The 19,433-nt window shown below is 46.0% G+C and overlaps 1 protein-coding gene across 3 annotated transcripts in view; it reads right to left on the bottom strand.

The window, feature by feature from the left end:
- Positions 1 to 19,433, bottom strand: part of AKT1 (AKT serine/threonine kinase 1) — a 416,301-nt gene that overhangs the window by 21,265 nt on the left and 375,603 nt on the right. For all 3 annotated transcript variants that reach the window (XM_069207320.1, XM_069207318.1, XM_069207319.1), the window contains exon 13: positions 7,026 to 7,128. In XM_069207320.1, the coding sequence (XP_069063421.1) occupies positions 7,026 to 7,128 (103 nt within the window). The remainder of the gene's footprint in view (positions 1 to 7,025; positions 7,129 to 19,433) is intronic.

Here is a 19,433-nt window from a genome sequence, read left to right as displayed (position 1 = left end):
TCTGATTACATCATGCAACCTCACCTGTTACAATTATGCAGATGACACCCAAATCATTTTGAAAATGGATACCTCCAAAGATGTCTACAATCCAAAACTTAATGACTGCCTACATCTTATAAACAAATAGATGAATAACCATCTAAAGCACAATACTGCAAAAACAGAGATTATGACAATAGGAACAATAGCAAAACTACCAGCCTACCACCGTAAGTCCTAAGGAACTTGAAGCCCCATCAACAACATCAAGAGAAGTTAGCTACCTAGGAGTAACAATGGATTCAGATTTATCCTTGACACCGCATGCTAACAACGTCACAAAGAGTGCCTTTTACGCAATGGAAAAAAAACTATTGCACCTTCCCATAAAATGCATACCAACATAAACTGCAAGCCATCCTCACGCTCATAATCTCCAAACTTAACTATGCCAAAAGCCTACCTTTGTGCACCCGCATTTATTATACACAAAATACAACTCATCCAAAATGCTGCTACAAGTCTTCTCTGCCTTCATGCAAGAGAATGTGTGACCCCAGTCGTGCAATCGCTCCACTGGCTACCTATAGCTAAAAGGGAAATGTTCAAGGCAACCTGCATTGTCCACAGATTCTCCCAAGGAAAAGGACTGCTATACCTACAAGTTTAATTGAAGGAATATTGTATTGTATTGTATTGTAATCGTATTTATATAGCGCTTACTACCCCTGACGAGGCGTCGAAGCGCTTTTCGATGAGTAGCACGCTACTCCGGTACCCAACAAGAATTAGTGATGGATTAGTATAATTTAATAAGGAGTACAGTTTTAGTATTATTATGAGTTAATTTGAGTTGCGGATATGAGAGTTTGTTAGTTAGATTGACTGGAGTAATGGAGGGGTGGAGGAGGAAAGAAATCCAGAAGTGTTAATTGGGAGTTTATCCTTCATTTGCTCAATCCAAAGGCTTGAGATGAATAAAAGGGGGGCGGAGGGAAAGAGGATGTGGAAGGGTTAGGGAGAGCATAGTAGCAGGGTGAGATGAATGCAGGAGAATTTAGTAGGGTTGTGTGGGAGGTCACAGAGGTAGAGTGAGGTTTGGTGAGTTAGATGTGGGGGTGGAGGGATGAGCTTAGGCAGAGATATTTAGGAGATGGAAGTGGTCGAAGGGATTTGGGATGAGTCCGAGTGAGAATGGAGGATAGTTTGATAGAGACATGACATAAGAGCGATGAGTAGATAAGTGTGATAAAAAGAGAGCAGAAATTCATAGAAACATGCCAGGCACAGAAACAACATATACACATATATATATATATATATATTTATACACACACACACACACACACACACACACATGACTATACACACACATCTGCACATACAATACATAATTAGAAACATGGGTAAAAATACTTAGTCTCCATCCATCATCCTGGTAAAAAGGCGGGAACTCCCCCACCTACCTCGAGGGTGGACGGGGCGCGGCCCAGCGGGCGGAGCCCACAGGTGCTCCACAAAGGGAGAAACCCTCCACTCTGTGTCTCCAGCAGAGGAAGACAGAAACCGCGCGTCCCAGTCAGACACAGACCACGCTCCAGCACATCACCAGCCCACCTCCAGGAAGGACTCCAGATCCCCTCCGCCATGGGATCCCTGAGCGCACAGCCCCGCCCCGCCCCATCCCTGCCAAGCCCAAGAGCCAGGGCGGGCCGCCCCCTCCAGAAGGTGAGCTTCAAACCGCGGCATCTGCCGCGTCCACATTGTACACTAGGGCACGTGACGGGCCACGGGGGCAAAACGTCCCCAGCAACCCTGTGTGCCCCCGGCAACGTCACTGCCACTAGTGCGTCCCCGCGGAGATGTCCCCGCGCCCCTGCGCATCAACGACGCACCACGCGAGTCGGCGGCAAACGCAGTGGGGTCGCCCCGGAAAGCCGTCCATCATCCTGGCAAGAGGCGGGAAACCCCCCACCCATCTCGAGGGTTGACGGGGCGCGGCCCAGCGGGCGGAGCCCACAGGTGCCCCACAAAGGGGGAACCCTCCACTCTGTGTCTCCAGGAGAGGAAGACAGAAACCGCGCGTCACAGTCAGACACAGACCACGCTCCAGTACATCATCAGTTCACCTCCAGGAAGGATCCCGGACCCTCCTCTGCCACGGGATCTCTGAGCGCACAGCCCTGCCCCATCCCTGCCAAGCCCGAGAGCTAGGGTGGCCCGCCCCCTCCAGAAGCTGAGCCCCGACTGCGGCACCCGCCACGTCTACACTGGCAAGTGCCTCCCTCGAGGCCCAGTTTCTGTAAAATGAGCATCGTGGCCCACACAACCGGAGCATTCTCCACGAGCACGTCAGCAAGCGTCACCTAGCATGTCCCATATACCCTGTCTATATTGTACAATAGGGGCACGTGACGGGCCACGGGGCAAACGCCTCCAGCAACCCTGTGTGCCCCCGGCAATGCCACCGTTACCAGTGCGTCCCTGCGGAGATGTCCCCGTGCCCCTGCACATCAACAACACACCACCGGAATCGGCGGTAAAACGCAGCGGGGTCGCCTTGGAAAGCCGTCCGCCATCCTGGCAAGAGGCGGGAACTCCCCACCCACCTCGAGGGTGGACGGGGCGCGGCCCAGCGGGCGGAGCCCACAGGTGCCCCACAAAGGGAGAACCCTCCACTCCGTGCCTCCAGGAGAGGAAGACAGAAACCGCGCGTCACAGCCAGACACAGACCACGCTCCAGTACATCATCAGCCCACCTCCAGGAAGGACTCTGGATCTCCCTTTGCCATGGGATCCCTGAGCGCACAGCCCCGCTCCATCTTTGCCAAGCCCGAGAGCCAGGGCGGCCCGTCCCCTCCAGAAGCCGAGCCTCAACTGGGGCACCTGCCACGTCCACATTGGTAAGTGTTTCCTGTCGAGGTCTAGCCTCTGCAAAAATGAGCATCGTGACCGAACCAACCGGAGCACCCTCCACGAGCACGTCAGCAAGCGCCACCCAGCATGTTCCATACGCCCCGTCTACACCGCACACCAGGGGCACCCGATGGGCCACGGGGCAAACGCCTCCAGCAACCCCGTGTGCCCCTGGCAATGTCACCGCCACCAGTGTGTCTCTGTGGGGACGTTCCCGTGCCTCTGCGCATCAACAACGCACCACCGGAATCGGCGGCAAACGCAGCGGGGTCGCCCCGGAAAGCTGTCCGCCATCCTGGCAAAAAGCGGGAACTCCTCTACCTACACTCGAGGGCGGACGGGGCGTGGCCCAGCGGGCGGAGCCCACAGGTGCCCCACAAAGGGAGAACCCTCCACTCTGTGCCTCCAGGAGAGGAAGACAGAACCCGCGCGTCACAGTCAGACACAGACCACGCTCCAGCACATCACCAGCCCACCTCCAGGAAGGACTCCGGATCCCCTCCCGCTATGGGATCCCCGAGCGCACAGCCCCGCTCCATCCCCGCCAAGCCCGAGAGCCAGGGTGGCCCGTCCCCTCCAGAAGCCGAGCCTCAACTGGGGCACCCGCCACGTTCACATTGGTAAGTGCCTCCCGTTGAGGTTTAGCCCCTGTAAAAATGAGCATCGTGACCGAACCAACTGGAGCACCCTCTACGAGCACGTCAGCAAGCGCCACCCAGCACGTTCTACACGCCCCGTTCACACTGTACACCAGGGGCACCCGACGGGCCACGGGGCAAACGTCTCCAGCAACCCTGTGTGCCCCTGGCAACGCCACTGCCACTAGTGTGTCTCTGTGGAGATGCCCCCGTGCCCCTGTGCATCCACAACGCACCACCGGAATCGGCGGCAAAACGCAGTGGGGTCGCCCCGGAAAGCCGTCCGCCATCCTGGCAAAAAGCGGGAACTCCTCCACCCACATTCGAGGGTGGACGGGGCGTGGCCCAGCGGGCGGAGCCCACAGGCGCCCCACAAAGGGAGACCCTCCACTCCGTGTCTCCAGGAGAGGAAGACAGAACCCGCGCGTCACAGCCAGACACAGACCACGCTCCAGTACATCATCAGTTCACCTCCAGGAAGGACTCCGGATCCTTCTTGCCATGGGATCTCTGAGCGCACAGCCCTGCTTTATCTTTGCCAAGCCCGAGAGTTAGGGTGGCTTGTCCTTTCCAGAAGCTGAGCTTCAACGGGGCACCTGCTACGTTTATATTGGTAAGTGTTTCCTGTTGAGGTTTAGTTTCTGTAAAAATGAGCATCGATGACCGAACCAACCGGAGTATTTTCTACGAGTATGTCAGTAAGCGTTACCTAGCATGTTTTATACGCCCCGTTTATATTTTACACTAGGGGTACCTGATGGGCCACGGGGTAAACGTCTCCAGCAACCTTGTGTGCCTTTGGCAATGTTATTGTTACTAGTGCGTCTTTGTGGAGATGTCCTCGTGCTTCTGTGCATCAACAACGCACCACCGGAATCGGCGGTAAACGCAGTGGGGTCGTTTTGGAAAGCTGTCCGTCATCCTGGTAAAAAGCGGGAATTCCTTTACCTACGTTTGAGGGTGGACGGGGCGTGGCTCAGCGGGCGGAGCTTACAGGTGCTTCATAAAGGGAGAACCTTCTACTCTGTGCCTCCAGGAGAGGAAGATAGAACCCGCGCGTCACAGTCAGATACAGATTACGCTCTAGTACATCATCAGTTCACCTCCAGGAAGGATTCTGGATCTTTTTTTGCTATGGGATCTCTGAGCGCACAGCCTTGCTTTATCTTTGCCAAGCCCGAGAGTTAGGGTGGCTTGTCCTTTCCAGAAGCTGAGCTTCAACTGGGGCACCTGCTACGTTTATATTGGTAAGTGTTTCCTGTTGAGGTTTAGTTTCTGTAAAAATGAGCATCGTGACCGAACCAACCGGAGTATTTTCTACGAGTATGTCAGTAAGCGTTACCTAGCATGTTTTATACGCCCCGTTTATATTGTACACTAGGGGTACCTGATGGGCCACGGGGTAAACGTCTCCAGCAACCTTGTGTGCCATTGGCAATGTTATTGTTACTAGTGCGTCTCTGTGGAGATGTCCTCGTGCTTCGGCGCATCAACAACGCACCACCGGAATCGGCGGTAAACACAGTGGGGTCGTTTTGGAAAGCTGTCCGTCATCCTGGTAAAAGGCGGGAATTCCTTTACCTACTTCGAGGGTGGACGGGGCGTGGCTCAGCGGGCGGAGCTTACAGGTGCTTCATAAAGGGAGAACCTTCTACTCTGTGCCTCCAGGAGAGGAAGATAGAACCCGCGCGTCACAGTCAGATACAGATTACGCTCTAGTACATCATCAGTTCACCTCCAGGAAGGATTCTGGATCTTTTTTTTTTGCTATGGGATCTCTGAGTGCACAGCCTTGCTTTATCTAATGCTTTATCTAATATAAACCAAACAGAACAATGCACTCCAGGCTTTGCAGCCCTTCTCATACCACCTTACCGCAAGAAATCCGTAGGCGACACTGCTTTCTCAGTAAAAGCTGCCAAGATCTGAAACGCACTACCAGCCAACATTAGAAGCACCCAGGAGTGTATAGACTTCCAAAGACAGTTGAAAACTTGGCTATTTCCTAGATGAGTGCACCACCTGCATCCAGGCATCAGAGCCCAGAAAACAGTCACACCTTCAAGCAAAATCCCCAGCTTACAACACACAAACTGCAAACAACTGAACCACCAAACTGTCTACATCATGCAGGTCAGCAAAACGGGCTGACCTATCATTTTCTGTGGTATTATATAGTTTCGTATTTCCATATATACCTGTTACGGCCCACAATAGTACTAAAAATTATAAACAGTGATCAGCAACACATTGTAACTTATACCTATTAAATTGACATAATACATATCTACTATGAGGGTTGTCAATCACCAGCACTGTACAGCCAAAAACCAAACACCACCACATGAACAAGCACGGGATAGCTGAAGAGACCTGTCACACACTGCTCGACAATTTTGGAGAACTTTACTATAGTCCATTCACTGCGGGGTCCCAAATATCTATACTATCTGATCCCTTCTTTACATCTCAAATAGACACTCATGTATGGGATAATAAAATGCCCATCCCTACAGCTCTCCATAACCTCTCTCCCTCCAACCATGCGATCTCAGAGCCACAATTATGCGCAATATCTCAAATTGGACAACCTATGCGGTAACCAGCTAAGCAGACTATATCATTTAAAATAACATGAAAGGACCTGCAGAGTTGTTCAAAGCTAGCAGCTTACTGAAAACCATAAACATACGGGTCTGTCTCTTACACTTTATCATCCAACACACTGCTACGCGCTGCGTCCCATAACAGAACAAATGCACCTCGTGGTCATCATGTACGATAGGGGAACACTTCCCACATAGGATAAAAAACAAACAAAAACAAAACGTCTTTCCAATCACACACCCTATTTAGTGTAACATGCTACTGATGTAGGCAAGCGCTTCAACGCCCCAGATAGCCATACAAGTGCTATATACATACTGCAATACCATACAGTTGTTGAAGGGAGGAGGCATCATGACCGACCCAAAGCTTCATAAATGGCTTATTACACCCTACACACACACACACGCATATATATATATATAATAATTATACACATACATATATACACTACAGTTTATTAGCACAGTTCAGAGAAACTGAACTGAGAAAAACACTTTACTGCCAATGACTTTATCCAGGCAAACAACTTTCCTCGAAGTCACAAAGTCTATTCAGGGAGATTTTACCTAACTGCATGAATTTAAACCACTACATCCTCTTTATGATTTAATCCCCTTTTTAAAAACATAAATGCACAGGAAAAACCACGCGGCAAAAACAAATATACAGGAGTGCAGAATATAGTATGCTGTTTATTACCATTGTTGAACGTAAGAGGGGCATCATGACCCACTCGAGGCTTTGACTCTTATGAGTTAGGCCCCCACAGTTAACAATGTAATACATAGCATATTACACTCTGTCCAGCTGCCTATTCACACACTGAGTACAAAACACATACAAGCTCCCAAGTTCCCTGAATGTTAACGGGTCACATACCTTGGTCCGGTGGAGTGATTGTGATCATCTGTGCTGTAAATTCTTCATCAAAATACCTAGTATCTATCTCAGATGTAACCTGAGGCTTAAATGGTGGTACAAGCTAGAGAAACAAAAAAGAAAAATGTATAAAATGCAGCACTGTATAACATGATTTATCCATTATATAAACTGGCACTGTTCCTGTGTGCCAGGCGGCTTGCCTCTATGAGCACAGTCAACATTTTACAGACATCGAATCACACCCCAGTGGAGAAAGACACAATTATTTCGAGTCGTTAGTAAATTGGGTGCTTATTTTAAATTACTTGCCATATTACAATAGATCAGCAGTTCCCAACCTGTGGTCCGTGGACCCCCAGGGGACCGTGACAAATTCCCAGGGGATCCACAGGCCTGGGCAGGCAGGAAGGCACTTCTACAGATGGGGCCTCTTGACAGAAACACGTGTGTTTTTTTATATTTGTAACTTCATTTGTCCAGCAGTTTTAAAATCACTGCAAAGTTCCTTGTACATCTATCAGCTTTCAGGCAAAAATAAAAGCATCAAGATAATTCTCCTGCTGGAGAGATGGAAGTTTTGTCTAGTGGAAATTTTGACTCTTCTAAAGTAGCGCAGATGGTTAATTTGTCTGCTGCAAAGAATGTGTATCACGTAAAGAATGGTATTTTATGTGCATAGACAATAGGTTATTGCTTTTGTCACAGAGATTCTTTTGTGATTGTGCAGATCATAAGCTACAATCGTAATCTGGCACAGTGAGTTATGAACTGCCATCAAAGAACTGCATGCAAACTGCATGGCACAAATTAGAAAGTTATGTTTTTTCCCCAGTCTTTCATTATCCTTATGCTGATAAAAAAAGGTTTGCTTGCATAGAAATACAATCTTATTATTAAAGTGAGTGCTAACTATTGTGTTATGTTCTGAATCCTGAGTTTGCGCTTCATCAGACCAAGCACTCTTAGAAAATGCTCACCAGTATGGATGCCCTGTGAATCCTACACCTTGTAGTCAGTCCCCTGTAAAGTGCTCCGACACCGTATACTGGTATGAGAGGTGCTATAAGACAAATAAATTACATGTGATGCAGAGGCTATGGAGACATGAAAGGCCCTTATGGTTTTACTTTTTTTCCCCACCACATATTTATATGAAAAAGCTTTCTCAGATCTTATGAACCTAAAAAATAAAAACAGGAATCACTTGGGGAGTGTAGAATCTGACCTGAGGATTCAGCTTTTCTAAATAGAACCAAACAATGAAAAGTTAGTTGCCAAGATGCTGCAGAGTGGAGATGGTGGAAGCAGCAGTTTACGGGGAGGCACTCGGGGCGGGGTGGAACCCTAGAGACGTGTTGTCCGGGGGAAAGGTGAGGAAAGGCAGGGAGCGGCGCGCTGCAGCTTGTGTGTATTTCCGGGGCATCAAGGGCAACGGCAGCATAGGATAGTGGGTCTGTGAGGGATGTGCTGAGCAAGGAGAGCCTCACCCCGGCCCCCATGAGAGTTTTTGGCAGAACTCTGTCTCCTAGGAGACGGACAGTTGCAGGCAACAAAGGAAGGCTTGTAGAGCGCAAAGTATCTCTGGCAATTTTGGGCACCCCAAGGAAATATCAGAGGAAGAAGGTAACATGTGCCAACCTTCCCATTAACATTTTTCCATATTTTTTCAATATAAAATAATTAGATCTTTAGTGATTTGAGTATTTGTTTGGTGTGTACCTGTTTGTGTATTTTGTGGGGAATTACTGTTTTAATGTTTGAAATTTAAATCGTACAAATTACTTTGGGGTCCCTTGCTTCCAGTAGTGATTCAGTGTTGGTCCTCATGAGTCAAAAGGTACGGAACCACTGCAATAGATTAGATTGTGTTTAGCTTATAGCACGTTAATCTGTGTGGTATTGAAAAGGCATGGCATTAACTTTGACATAGGACGATGTGTAGTTTATTTGGCTAGATTTCTTCTCACTCCTGCTATTATTGTTGTGGGGAATTTCTATTCTTTCTGTTTTTTTTTTTTTTTAGTTAATACTGACATTAAAATGTAGCAAGGACCTGGTAAAAGAAGGCATCCTTAAATTGAAATTACCAGCCCAATTCTAAAATGGCCGCGTCCTGTGACATGTTAGCTGAAACGCAATGTACCTTTCTTTTAACTTTTTCAATACAGAATCATTCAAAATGAAATCATGCAGTAATCTGGCATGAATTCAAATATGAAGATCATGACGAGGCAGTTTTCGTCTTATATCCAGTGCCACGATGGAGCGGCCAAACTAATCTTTTTCTTGATTTGCAAATGAGTGACATATCAGCTTCTGTACTTTGATGAGAAAATCATGTACTAGTTAAGGTGGCCTATTTTCGTGACATCTTCACATTCAAGTATAGGCAACGTATCTGTCCCAGTAAGACTGAATTTTCCAATAGAGCCCTAAGGAGTTTATAAGTCACAGTAATTATTCCACCCTTTGTTTTGCAAAAACTACAGAGGATGGAGGCAAACAGCTATTCATGTACAGGTAAAGCAGTGCGTGTCAAACACAGGAATCACATTCAATAACGCATAATGGAAAGATCATAGATAAATGATGAATGGGTAAACGGTGATTTTCTGGACAATTGTAAGATTTGTTTATTTCTTCTCTCCCCATCGTTTCCTTTTCTGTCAGATTAGGCACACAGTTTTGACCTATGGCTAGGTCAAGCAGATACAGTGCTTCTCTGAATGTCCAGTAGATGTCAGAGTTGCTCCAGAATTATCAAGCAATATAAAGTCTCTGCTGAACCCTCTCCTCGTGCCCTCGTTCTGCTTCCAGGAAAATATGGGGGTCCAATGTAACATCTCCACAGGGCGATGCAGACTCAGAATTAATTGATGGGCCACATTTATCAACACTTTGCACCGGTGCAAAGAGACCAAAACTGACGCAAATGAGATCAAAGTGTTGATTTGGGATTTACTAACTACCGCGCAAAACGTATTTTGCTCTTGAAAGTTGCATTCAATTAACACAAAGTAGCTCTACCACACAGTTTGACGCAAAGCCCTACCCATTAACATTTGTAGACAAGGCTTTGCACCAAAAAATAAACCTTCTTGCGGTAGATGCAAAGTAAGAGAAAAGGTTTATTTATCAATTTCCATGAGGGATGCACTGTACAGCACACATACTAGGTGGGAAATGGTTTAAAGTTAGTCAAAGTATAGTATTTTGTACTGGAAGATTGTCCCTTCTGGTACAAAACCTATACTAGACTGACACAGGCATGTGTGCACCATAGTATGCGTGGCACTAGGCAGCCTGAAAGTGTGCCAGCACTTGGAAAGAGAGCAGCTACGCCATGTTTTCGCGGAGATGGTGTGCTTATGCTCTATCCCTATCGTGTAACACAACAAAGGAACTTTGGTTGCTGCACAAAGTGAAAATATAGTAAATTTGCCCCAACCTACCTCATTTCCTGTTGATCAGCCCACTGAACAAAAAAAGAATAGCAAAAAGTCTTGTTTTTCCACGGCTGCTGCGCACTGCCAATGCGCGAGAAGGCACTTTGGGATCTATGGTCACCATACAGGCTGGAGGTTTGAACAAATTTGGCCACTGGGTGGAATCCTGGCGGGGACACTCGGCGTCGAACTCATCCAACGCTGAAAAACTTAATGATCTGCACAAACCTGAGGAAGTCATAGCAATGGGTGCCATGGTAGGGTGACCAGACGTCCCGGATTTTCGCGGATCGTCCCGTTTTTTAGAGGACTGTCCAGGTGTCCCGACGCTTCTCTTAATTTTAAATAAATGTTCCGGTTTTTGGGACAAAGGTCAGGTTATTAAATAAATGCCCTGGTTTTTGGGACAAAGGTCATATCAAGTAGGGAAGCATAAGTTAAAGGTATACTGTTAACAGACACCTACAAAAAAATTAAATTTATCTGTTACTTTCAGGCAACACAATCTCCTGTCTGCTCCCAGCAGAGAGACGGAGTGGGGGGCAGAGAGGTGAGTAGGGGCGGGTTGAGGGTGCAGGGTGGGAGGTCAAGCCATAGCTAATTTTATTTATACACATATACACACACAAACACACACATGTATAGGCACACATTCACAAAGCTACTCAAAAAAATGGGACAACCCAGATATAAAAGTGAGAGTAAAGTTCTTTAGTCCTTCTTTTATGTCTGACCTGTCCTGATTTTTGCTCCTCAAAATCTGGTCACCCTATGCCATGGGCCCTGGTGTATGCCAGAAAAATACCCCATGGCTGCTGTTTTCCTACTCAAATATATCCCTATTTGGGGGTGCAGTGGGCCCTATATGTCCTAAGGGCCCAGTGCTACTGCACATACTGCACCACAGACGGCTACGACCCAGGTGATAGCAGGTAAAAAAGCTCTACACAGACACACAGCCTGTGCCTGCAAGCATAATATATAATACTAACTTGTTTACTTGTATCAAGAATACTTTGCAATCCACCATAGCAATCTTATCTATAGAACATAAATATGTCAGGAGCTGTCAATGTAATTGGATGTACGAATTGCACTTTCTACTTTGTAGGGGGGGAACATGTCGGTGAGTTGAGGAGCTTCACCAAGGCTTGTGTTTCCTCTCTTGATAGCTACGAACAGCATTAGTGAACAACTGTGGAAAAATAAGTGACAGTTACCTCAGTGAGCAGCAGAGATTTTGAGGACTGCTGGTCAGTCGCTGGATGACTTGACTGCTGTGTGGAGATGATGGAAGCAGCAATATATGGGAGGCGCTCGGGGTGGGCTGGAAACCTGGAGACACGCTGCCCAGGGGAAAGGTAGGGAGCGGCACGCAGCAGCTTGCGTGTTTTTCTGGGGCATCATGGGCAGCAGCAGCACAGGCTGGTGGGTTTGCGAGGCATGTGCTGAGCAAGGAGAGACTCAGCTCGGCCCCAGGAGCGTTTTTGGAAGAACTTGTCCTAACAGTGAAATACTGCCAAATTCATTTTTCACCTTTTCAAGGCGTATCTCTCTCAGAGGTTAACATGGGGGCTGCCTTTAAATATTCTTAAAGTGCAGATTCCCTTTGAGAGCAGATAGAAATTTGGAGTTTGGTGTCTCTGAACTCACAATTTAAAAATACACCTTTTAGTGAAGTTGTTTTTTAGATTGTTAGTTTGAAAATGCCACTTTTAGAAAGTGGGCATTTTATTGCTTAAGCCATTCTTGGACTGTCTGTTTGTGGATTCCCTGTCTGGGTCAGTTTGACAGCTGGGCTGTTTGTGAATCTCCTCTTGACAGTGACACAAAGGAACCTGGGGTGTAGCCTGCATATCCTGATGAGCCATCTGAGCTAGAGTCGAGGGAGGGATGGTCACTTACGCCTGAATGGGCTGTGCCTGCCCTCACTCAATGCAGTCTCCTGCTCCCTGGTGTGTCTGGGGCCTGCCCTGGCCAAGACAGGATCTTGTGAACAACAGACATTTTCTTTTGAAGTTTGACTACTTCAAAGGCAGAAAGTGGTATAAGTAGTAGACCCCAAACCCCAGACTTTTGATCACTTCTGGATGCAAGAGTAACCTCTGCCAAGGAGAAGAGCTGAGGAGAAGTGCTGTCCCTGCCTGTGACTGTGCTTTGTTGGGCTACCTTGCAGTTGCTGCTTCTGCCTGTGAAAGGGGACAAAGACTGGACTTTGTTGTGCATTCCTGCTTGAGAAGAATTTCCAAGGGCTTGAACTGAGCTTGCCTCCTGCTTTGAAATCTCAGGGCCATCAAAGACTTCCTCTGCCAGCACCTGGACTCTCTGCTGAGACTCCTGCCCTTCCAAGTGGTGTCCTATCTAGTCCCTGGGCCCTTGAAAGGTGAAGCTGGCAGGACAAGAGCTAAATTCCACGCACAGAACACCGTGGGGGGGAATTTTCGGTGCACCATCTGCAATGTGGCTGATAAACGATGCGCCACCGGCATCGCAGCTGAAATCGATGCTTCGCGGCTGGAGAAACGACGCAACACCCACTTGCGGCAGCTGATAACAACACAAACCCCACGCAGCGTGGTTCTCTAACACCGTGCAGCTGGATTTCTTACGCATCGTCTCTGGGCGTCAAATTCATTGTGAACCTGCGCGGATCCGAGGTGCCCTGTCCAGAAATCAATGCATTGCTCTCTTGTGAGGATAAAAAATGACGCATCGCCCTACCTGACCAGAGAAGAAATGACACACAGCCTCACTTACGAGTAAGGAATCGACACATCGCTGACTTTTCCGACGCACGCTCACCTGTGCGGCTTTATTTTTGACATAAACCAGGTACTTTGTGTAAAATCAACGTTTCTATTTTGTAGTGTTTTCACTGTATCAGTGTGTGTGCTGGTACAAATACTTTACACATTGCCTTTGAGATAAGCCTGACTGCTTGTGCCAAGCTACCAAGGGAGTGAGCAGGGGGTTATCTAAGTGTGTATCTCCATTGCCCTGACTAGAGTGAGGGTTCCTGTTTGAACAGAGTGCACACTGACTGCCAAGAGACCCCCATTTCTAACATCAGCATTAACACTCATAAACAAGTATCAAGCCCTCATCTGGGGACCCATGGGGCAGGCCAGTGAGGGGAAATCCCTAAAGGTACCTGTTGATCTTGGTAGTCATAGGCAAGGCACAGAAGATTGTCCATGTATAGAACCATTATTAGTGGTACTCACATAAAAGATAAAACTAACTTTTGCAATCTCAGACAGGAATCAGGAAAATAAATACAGGGAACATGTGGGAGTTTGGAGACCAAAATGGGTGAACTCTTGGAGAGGATGTGTAAGATGGAAGCCTTTATTGAGGTCTTGAATAAGGAGACCAGTCGTAGAGAGATTCAAACATTAAAATACGCAGGAAAAGAGTTATGTGATATGATAGAAACATTGGAGAATGATGCTAGGAGGAATAATATTAGACTATTGAATATCCCGGAGGGTATGGAAGGAGGAGATATGAAAGGCTTTGTGATTGATCTGATAAATGGGTACATTCCCTCAGTAACTACAGAGGACCTGGGGGCAGATATTCAGAGGGTTCACCGGGATACCTTCAAGAGAAACCCGAGTAGGGAAAAACCCAGGAAAATATTGGTTAACTTGATTCCATAAAAGAACAGATCCTCTCGGAAGCCCTAAGAGTCAACAGCTTCAAGAAGGGTGAAATATCGTTCCGTATTAGATCAGACATTTCCAAGGCGAAACAAGATCAACACTGGGAGCTAGAGCAATTCATACAGGAGCTCAGATCACTCGGACTCACTGTCAGCTTGAAATTCCCAGCCACCCTCAAGATTATGCAGCACAATAAAATGTGTAACATAAGGGAGCCCACCAAGGTTCAGAACCTAATTCAGCAAGTAAAAGGGAATCAAGAGTAGCTACCAGGGAAACCGAGCTCAAGGATGTCAGGGATACCCAATGAGGATACCCTCAGGATGGGTGAGAGGTGGGAAGGGGAGGGCTACACATGAATAGCTTTGGGGTTAGGTATTTTGCACAAGGTGGGGAGCATGTAGGAAAAAAGAAAAAAGTATTCCTCATGAGACAAAGGTTACTAAGATCAGGGGCATAGGGTTAACATGACAAGCAAGGAGAGGTTAAGGGTCCTGTGTTGGAATGTAAGAGTGCAGGGCAGGAGAAAAATAATCTTAAAATATTTAAAACACTCCGATTATGTCATAATATTGCAGGGAATATACCTACTCCAGGGAGAATGGAATAAGATTTTGAAAGAGCAGAAATGGATCAGTCAGTTTGCATGTACAAATCAGCGTTGTAATGTAAAAGGGATTACTATTTTACTAAAGTCTGCACAAGTCAAGGTAGAGAGCTATGCCGCAGATCCGGGCAGGAGGTGGCTGGTAGTAAATACTAAACTGCAGGGGGTAGGATATACTTTTGTAGGTTATTATGGACCCAATATTCTTGATCCAACTCTGCTTCAGAAGCTGCACGGGCAATTGGTAGAGGTACAGGTGGGGCAATATCTAGTGGTTGGAGGGGATTTCTATGTATTAATGGATCCTGTCCCGGATAAATCTACCCTGAGACCGGCAATTAACTCTCCTAAAATGAGGGAGGGTGTTCTCTGTTTGATAAATATCTGGAGGCAGAGATCAGGCCAAGAGAAGGGCTACATGTATCAAAACAAAAAATACAGGCACGTCTTGCGGATACATTTATTTTTGATAAGCAGGAGGTTGGCTCCCAGAGTAAAAGAGGTAGCGCATCAACCGGAACACCTTGCTGAACACTCTACAGTGAAACTTGAGATCATTCTGGAAGACACAGGCGGACAGTAGATAGGACACTGCTAAATGACAAGGTGGTAATCAGTCAACTTAAGAAAAACACACTAGAGTTCTTCCGGTTGAATGAAGAGTCTGCCCCATAGATGTTTTATGGGACAACTTTAAGGCCTTTATTAGGATGATGGTTACTAGCTATCCAGCTTTAAGCAGAAAGACCCACAAATCTAGAGTGGTTGAGCTTAAAGGCAAGCTAGAAGGCTGTCAAATGGATTTAGAACTTTGTCAAAATCAGGAGGAATGGCTAAACTGTATAAATAGAGAGGCAACAGAGGATTTGGCTGACGACTTGGAGGATCTCTCAAAGAAAAAATGGGAGGCGAGCAAGTTGGCTCACTATGAGTACAGGGAGGGCTGTGGAAAGTTGTTGGCATGAAAAATGAGGGTAGAATGATAAAATAATGTGATTGCAGAGATAATCATTAAGGAGAAGGGGAAAGCTGCTCAGAAGACTAGCGCATAGAACAAGCATTTGTCAGCTTCTTCCAGTCCCTGTACACTGATGAGGTGACAGCCACAGAACAGCAGATAATTAGTTGGCTTAAAGAAACAAATCTTCCTGTCTTACAGTTAGACCAGCAGCAGGCTCTAAATCAAGAGATAAGCCCAGATGAAGTGAGTAGAGTGATTAAAGGGTTGAAAAAGAGGAAGGCATCAGGACCAGACACTTTATCCAATGAGTTACACAGGGTATTAGAAGAAGAGTTAACGCCGGTTGTGAGGTGGCTGTTAAACACCATTTATATAGACAGCTGTGCTCAACCGAGCTCATAGGATGAGGTGGTAATCAATATACTTTTAAAACCTGGTAAAGGCCCCAAAGCCTGTGAGTCATACAGACCTATTTGGTTGTTAAACAATGACTATAAAATCTATACACATGTACTAACTAGAGGGTTAAAGAAGGTGATGGGTGGGCTGGTGCATGTAGATCAAAAAGGTTTTTTCAAAGGCAGACAACTGTATGAGCTGACCTATGATCTAGTATCAGCCATAGACCCAGCAATAGAAGAAAATCTACCTCTTACTGTAATGACTTTCGATGCCACAAAGGCTTTGGATAGAGTAAGCTGGCCTTTTCTGTATGCAATAATCAAACGATATGGGTTGGGGGTCCGATTCCTTGAGGTAATTAAGGCAATTTATAGGTATGCATGGTTAAGGATTTTGGTCAATGGTAACCTCATCGATGAAATTCAAATACAGAGAGAGACATGGCAGGGGTGCCCCTTATCGCTTCTACTCTTCAATCTATATATTGAACCCTTAGTGATCACCCTATTTAAATATCCAGATCAGGTAAAGAAAGTGGCATTATATGCAGACGACCTGAAGATTTACACACACAACTGCAGAGGATCCCCTTCCCGTTTTAATAAAATAATAAAAAATAGGACAGAGTTTGGGAGATTGTCTGGGTAGCAAATAAACCAACAGAAACGGAATTGATGTCCTGGAATACCATGTTCTTTAGTACCATGGAGCAAAATGAGATACCATATTTAGGGGTACAAGTGGTCAAAGATTTCAACCAGATGGCTTGAGTAAACTTTAATAGGCTCTTTTTAGAAACTAGAAAACTTTTCAACTCTTGGGCCTGTCTCCCACTTTCACTACTTGGCAGGTGCAATGTAGTTAAAATGACGATATTACCTAAGTTTACTTTCATTTTTAATGCATTCCCATTACAGTTTAAAGCACAACGGTTCAACAAGCTTCAGTAGAAGTAAGTAGCTTTGTATGAGCCCACAAAAAGGTACGCATAGCATTGAAAAAATTGTGCAAGCAAAAAATAGATGAAGGGATTGCCATGTCAAATTTCCAAGTTTACAACTGGGCCTTTCAATTGAAAAACATAAGGTTGCTGCTGCTGCAAGGTGACTTCCATCAGATCTCCTCACTATATCAACTGTTAACTAAGAACCAGGAGGAAGGAGGGGCACATTTTTATTTAAATTTGAACACCCTAATTTTTTTAAGAAGATCAGGCTAAAGACTCTGAGAGCAGCATGCTAAGTATGGATGCAGGCCAGGAGAATATTGAAAATCCCTTATTACAATTAATTTCCCCCGATATGGAACTCACCCGACACACGAGAATGTTTACAAAGTGCATTCGCGTACCCTTTAAGGGAGGCTGGCATTATAAGATGGGGACTTTTGCAACAAGAGGGAACTCTGATCACTTGGGATACACTCTACCGGCTTACAGGAAAGAGCATTTCTAGGTTTAAATATTACAAGCTAGCAAGCTGGGGAGGAGCACAAAGAGACTTTAGTGCAGGGAAGGTTGAATGGGAAGAGAAGCTACTGGGTCTGCTCCTGTAGAAGAAAGAAGTGTCCAAATGGTACTGGATGTTGGTGCAGGGGGAAGACGGGCTGCTAACATTGCCAGAAGAGAAGTGGAGATCAGACCTGTCGGAGCTGGAGTTAATGAACATATGGCAAGAATCAATGTCTACACTTTGGCACGTGGTTAAGCCTGCACCTTTAAGGAGAAACCATTTATTTACAGTTCACAGGGCCTATCAGCAAGACGTATCTATAGACTGGACTGTGCAAATGGGTCACAGAAAAGAGCAAGGATGTGGGATCCTTTCCAAAACTACTTTCCAAAGTAGGGGGTCCAAAGATTAATGACAAAGCAACATAGAGAGAAGTACGGACACTATAGGTTTGGTGGCAAATTCAGGACCCAGCACAGAACATGGCCCGATTCTAACAACGCGTAGCCAAGGTACCTCTGATCTAATATGAGGTCACACCAACAAAAAAAAAAGCTGTCAAAGTAATTATTCCACTTTATGTTTTGCAAAAACTACAGAGGATGGAGGCAAATAGCTATTCATATACAGGTAAAGCAGTGCGTGTCAAACACAGGAATCACAGTCAACAACGCACAATGAAAGATCACAGATAAATGATGAATGGGTAAACAGTGATTTTCTGGACAATTGTAAGCTTTGTTTATTTCTTCTCTCTCCATCATGTCCTTTTCTGTCAGATTAGGCACACAGTTTTGACCTATGGCTAGGTCAAGCAGATAAAGTGCTTCTCTGAATGTCCAGCAGATGTCAGAGTTCCTCCAGAATTATCAAGCAATATAAAATCTCTGTTGAAAGCTCTCCTCATGCCCTTGTTCTGTTTCCAGAAAAATTTGGGGTTCAAAGTAACATGTCCATATGGCGATGCAGACTCAGACTGAATTGCTGGGCCACGTTTATCAACACTTTGCACTGTTGCAAAGATACCAAAAGTGACGCAAATCAGATCAACGTGTTGATTTGGGATTTACTTACCACTGCACAAAACGTATTTTGCTCTTGAAAGTTGCATTCCATTACCACAAAGTAGTCCTACCACACAGTTTGACGCAAAGCCCTACCTACTAACATTTGCAGACAAGACTTTGCACCAAAATATAAACCTTCTTGAGGGAGACGCAAAGTAAGAAACAAAAGGTTTATTTATCAATTTCCATGAAGGAAGCACTGTACAACACAAATACTAGGAGGGAAAGGGTTTAAAATTAGTCAAGAATAGTATTTTGTACAGGAAGATTGTCCTTTCAGGTACAAAACCTACGCTAGACTGCCACAGGCATGTGTGCACCATAGTGTGTGTGGCACTTGGCACCCAGAAAGTGTGCCAGCTCTTGGAAAGAGTGCAAAAACAACAGAAGATGGACGGAATCCAGAGCAAATCAAACATTCACCCCCAGTCACAGATCTGGGTTTAATCCATCAGTTTCTTTTTGCTTGCCATGCCATTCCAGCTTGGACCCAGCCATATGCAAATCAGCTTTGACCATGTTTCCCATGGGAACAGTCCAGCCCGAACTGCCGGGCCAGTTCCTCCCTGAACCAGAAACAAGCATCCTGGGACCGGTGTCAGGTTATCACCCTTCATCAGCCCGGCTAGCTTGAATCTGGTAGCATAGTAAGCACGGGACCCACATCTGGGAATACCCTTCCCACTTGGGGCGACAAATGCAAAAACAACAGAAGATGGACGGAATGCAGAGCAAAACAAACATTCACCCCCGTCACAGATCTGGGTTTAAACCATCAGTTCTTTTGCTTGCTATGCCAATCCAGC

Source organism: Pleurodeles waltl, chromosome 9 (assembly GCF_031143425.1).
Source record: "Pleurodeles waltl isolate 20211129_DDA chromosome 9, aPleWal1.hap1.20221129, whole genome shotgun sequence".
NCBI classification, from domain to species: Eukaryota; Metazoa; Chordata; class Amphibia; order Caudata; family Salamandridae; genus Pleurodeles; species Pleurodeles waltl.
This window is presented reverse-complemented; position numbering and strand designations above follow the sequence as displayed.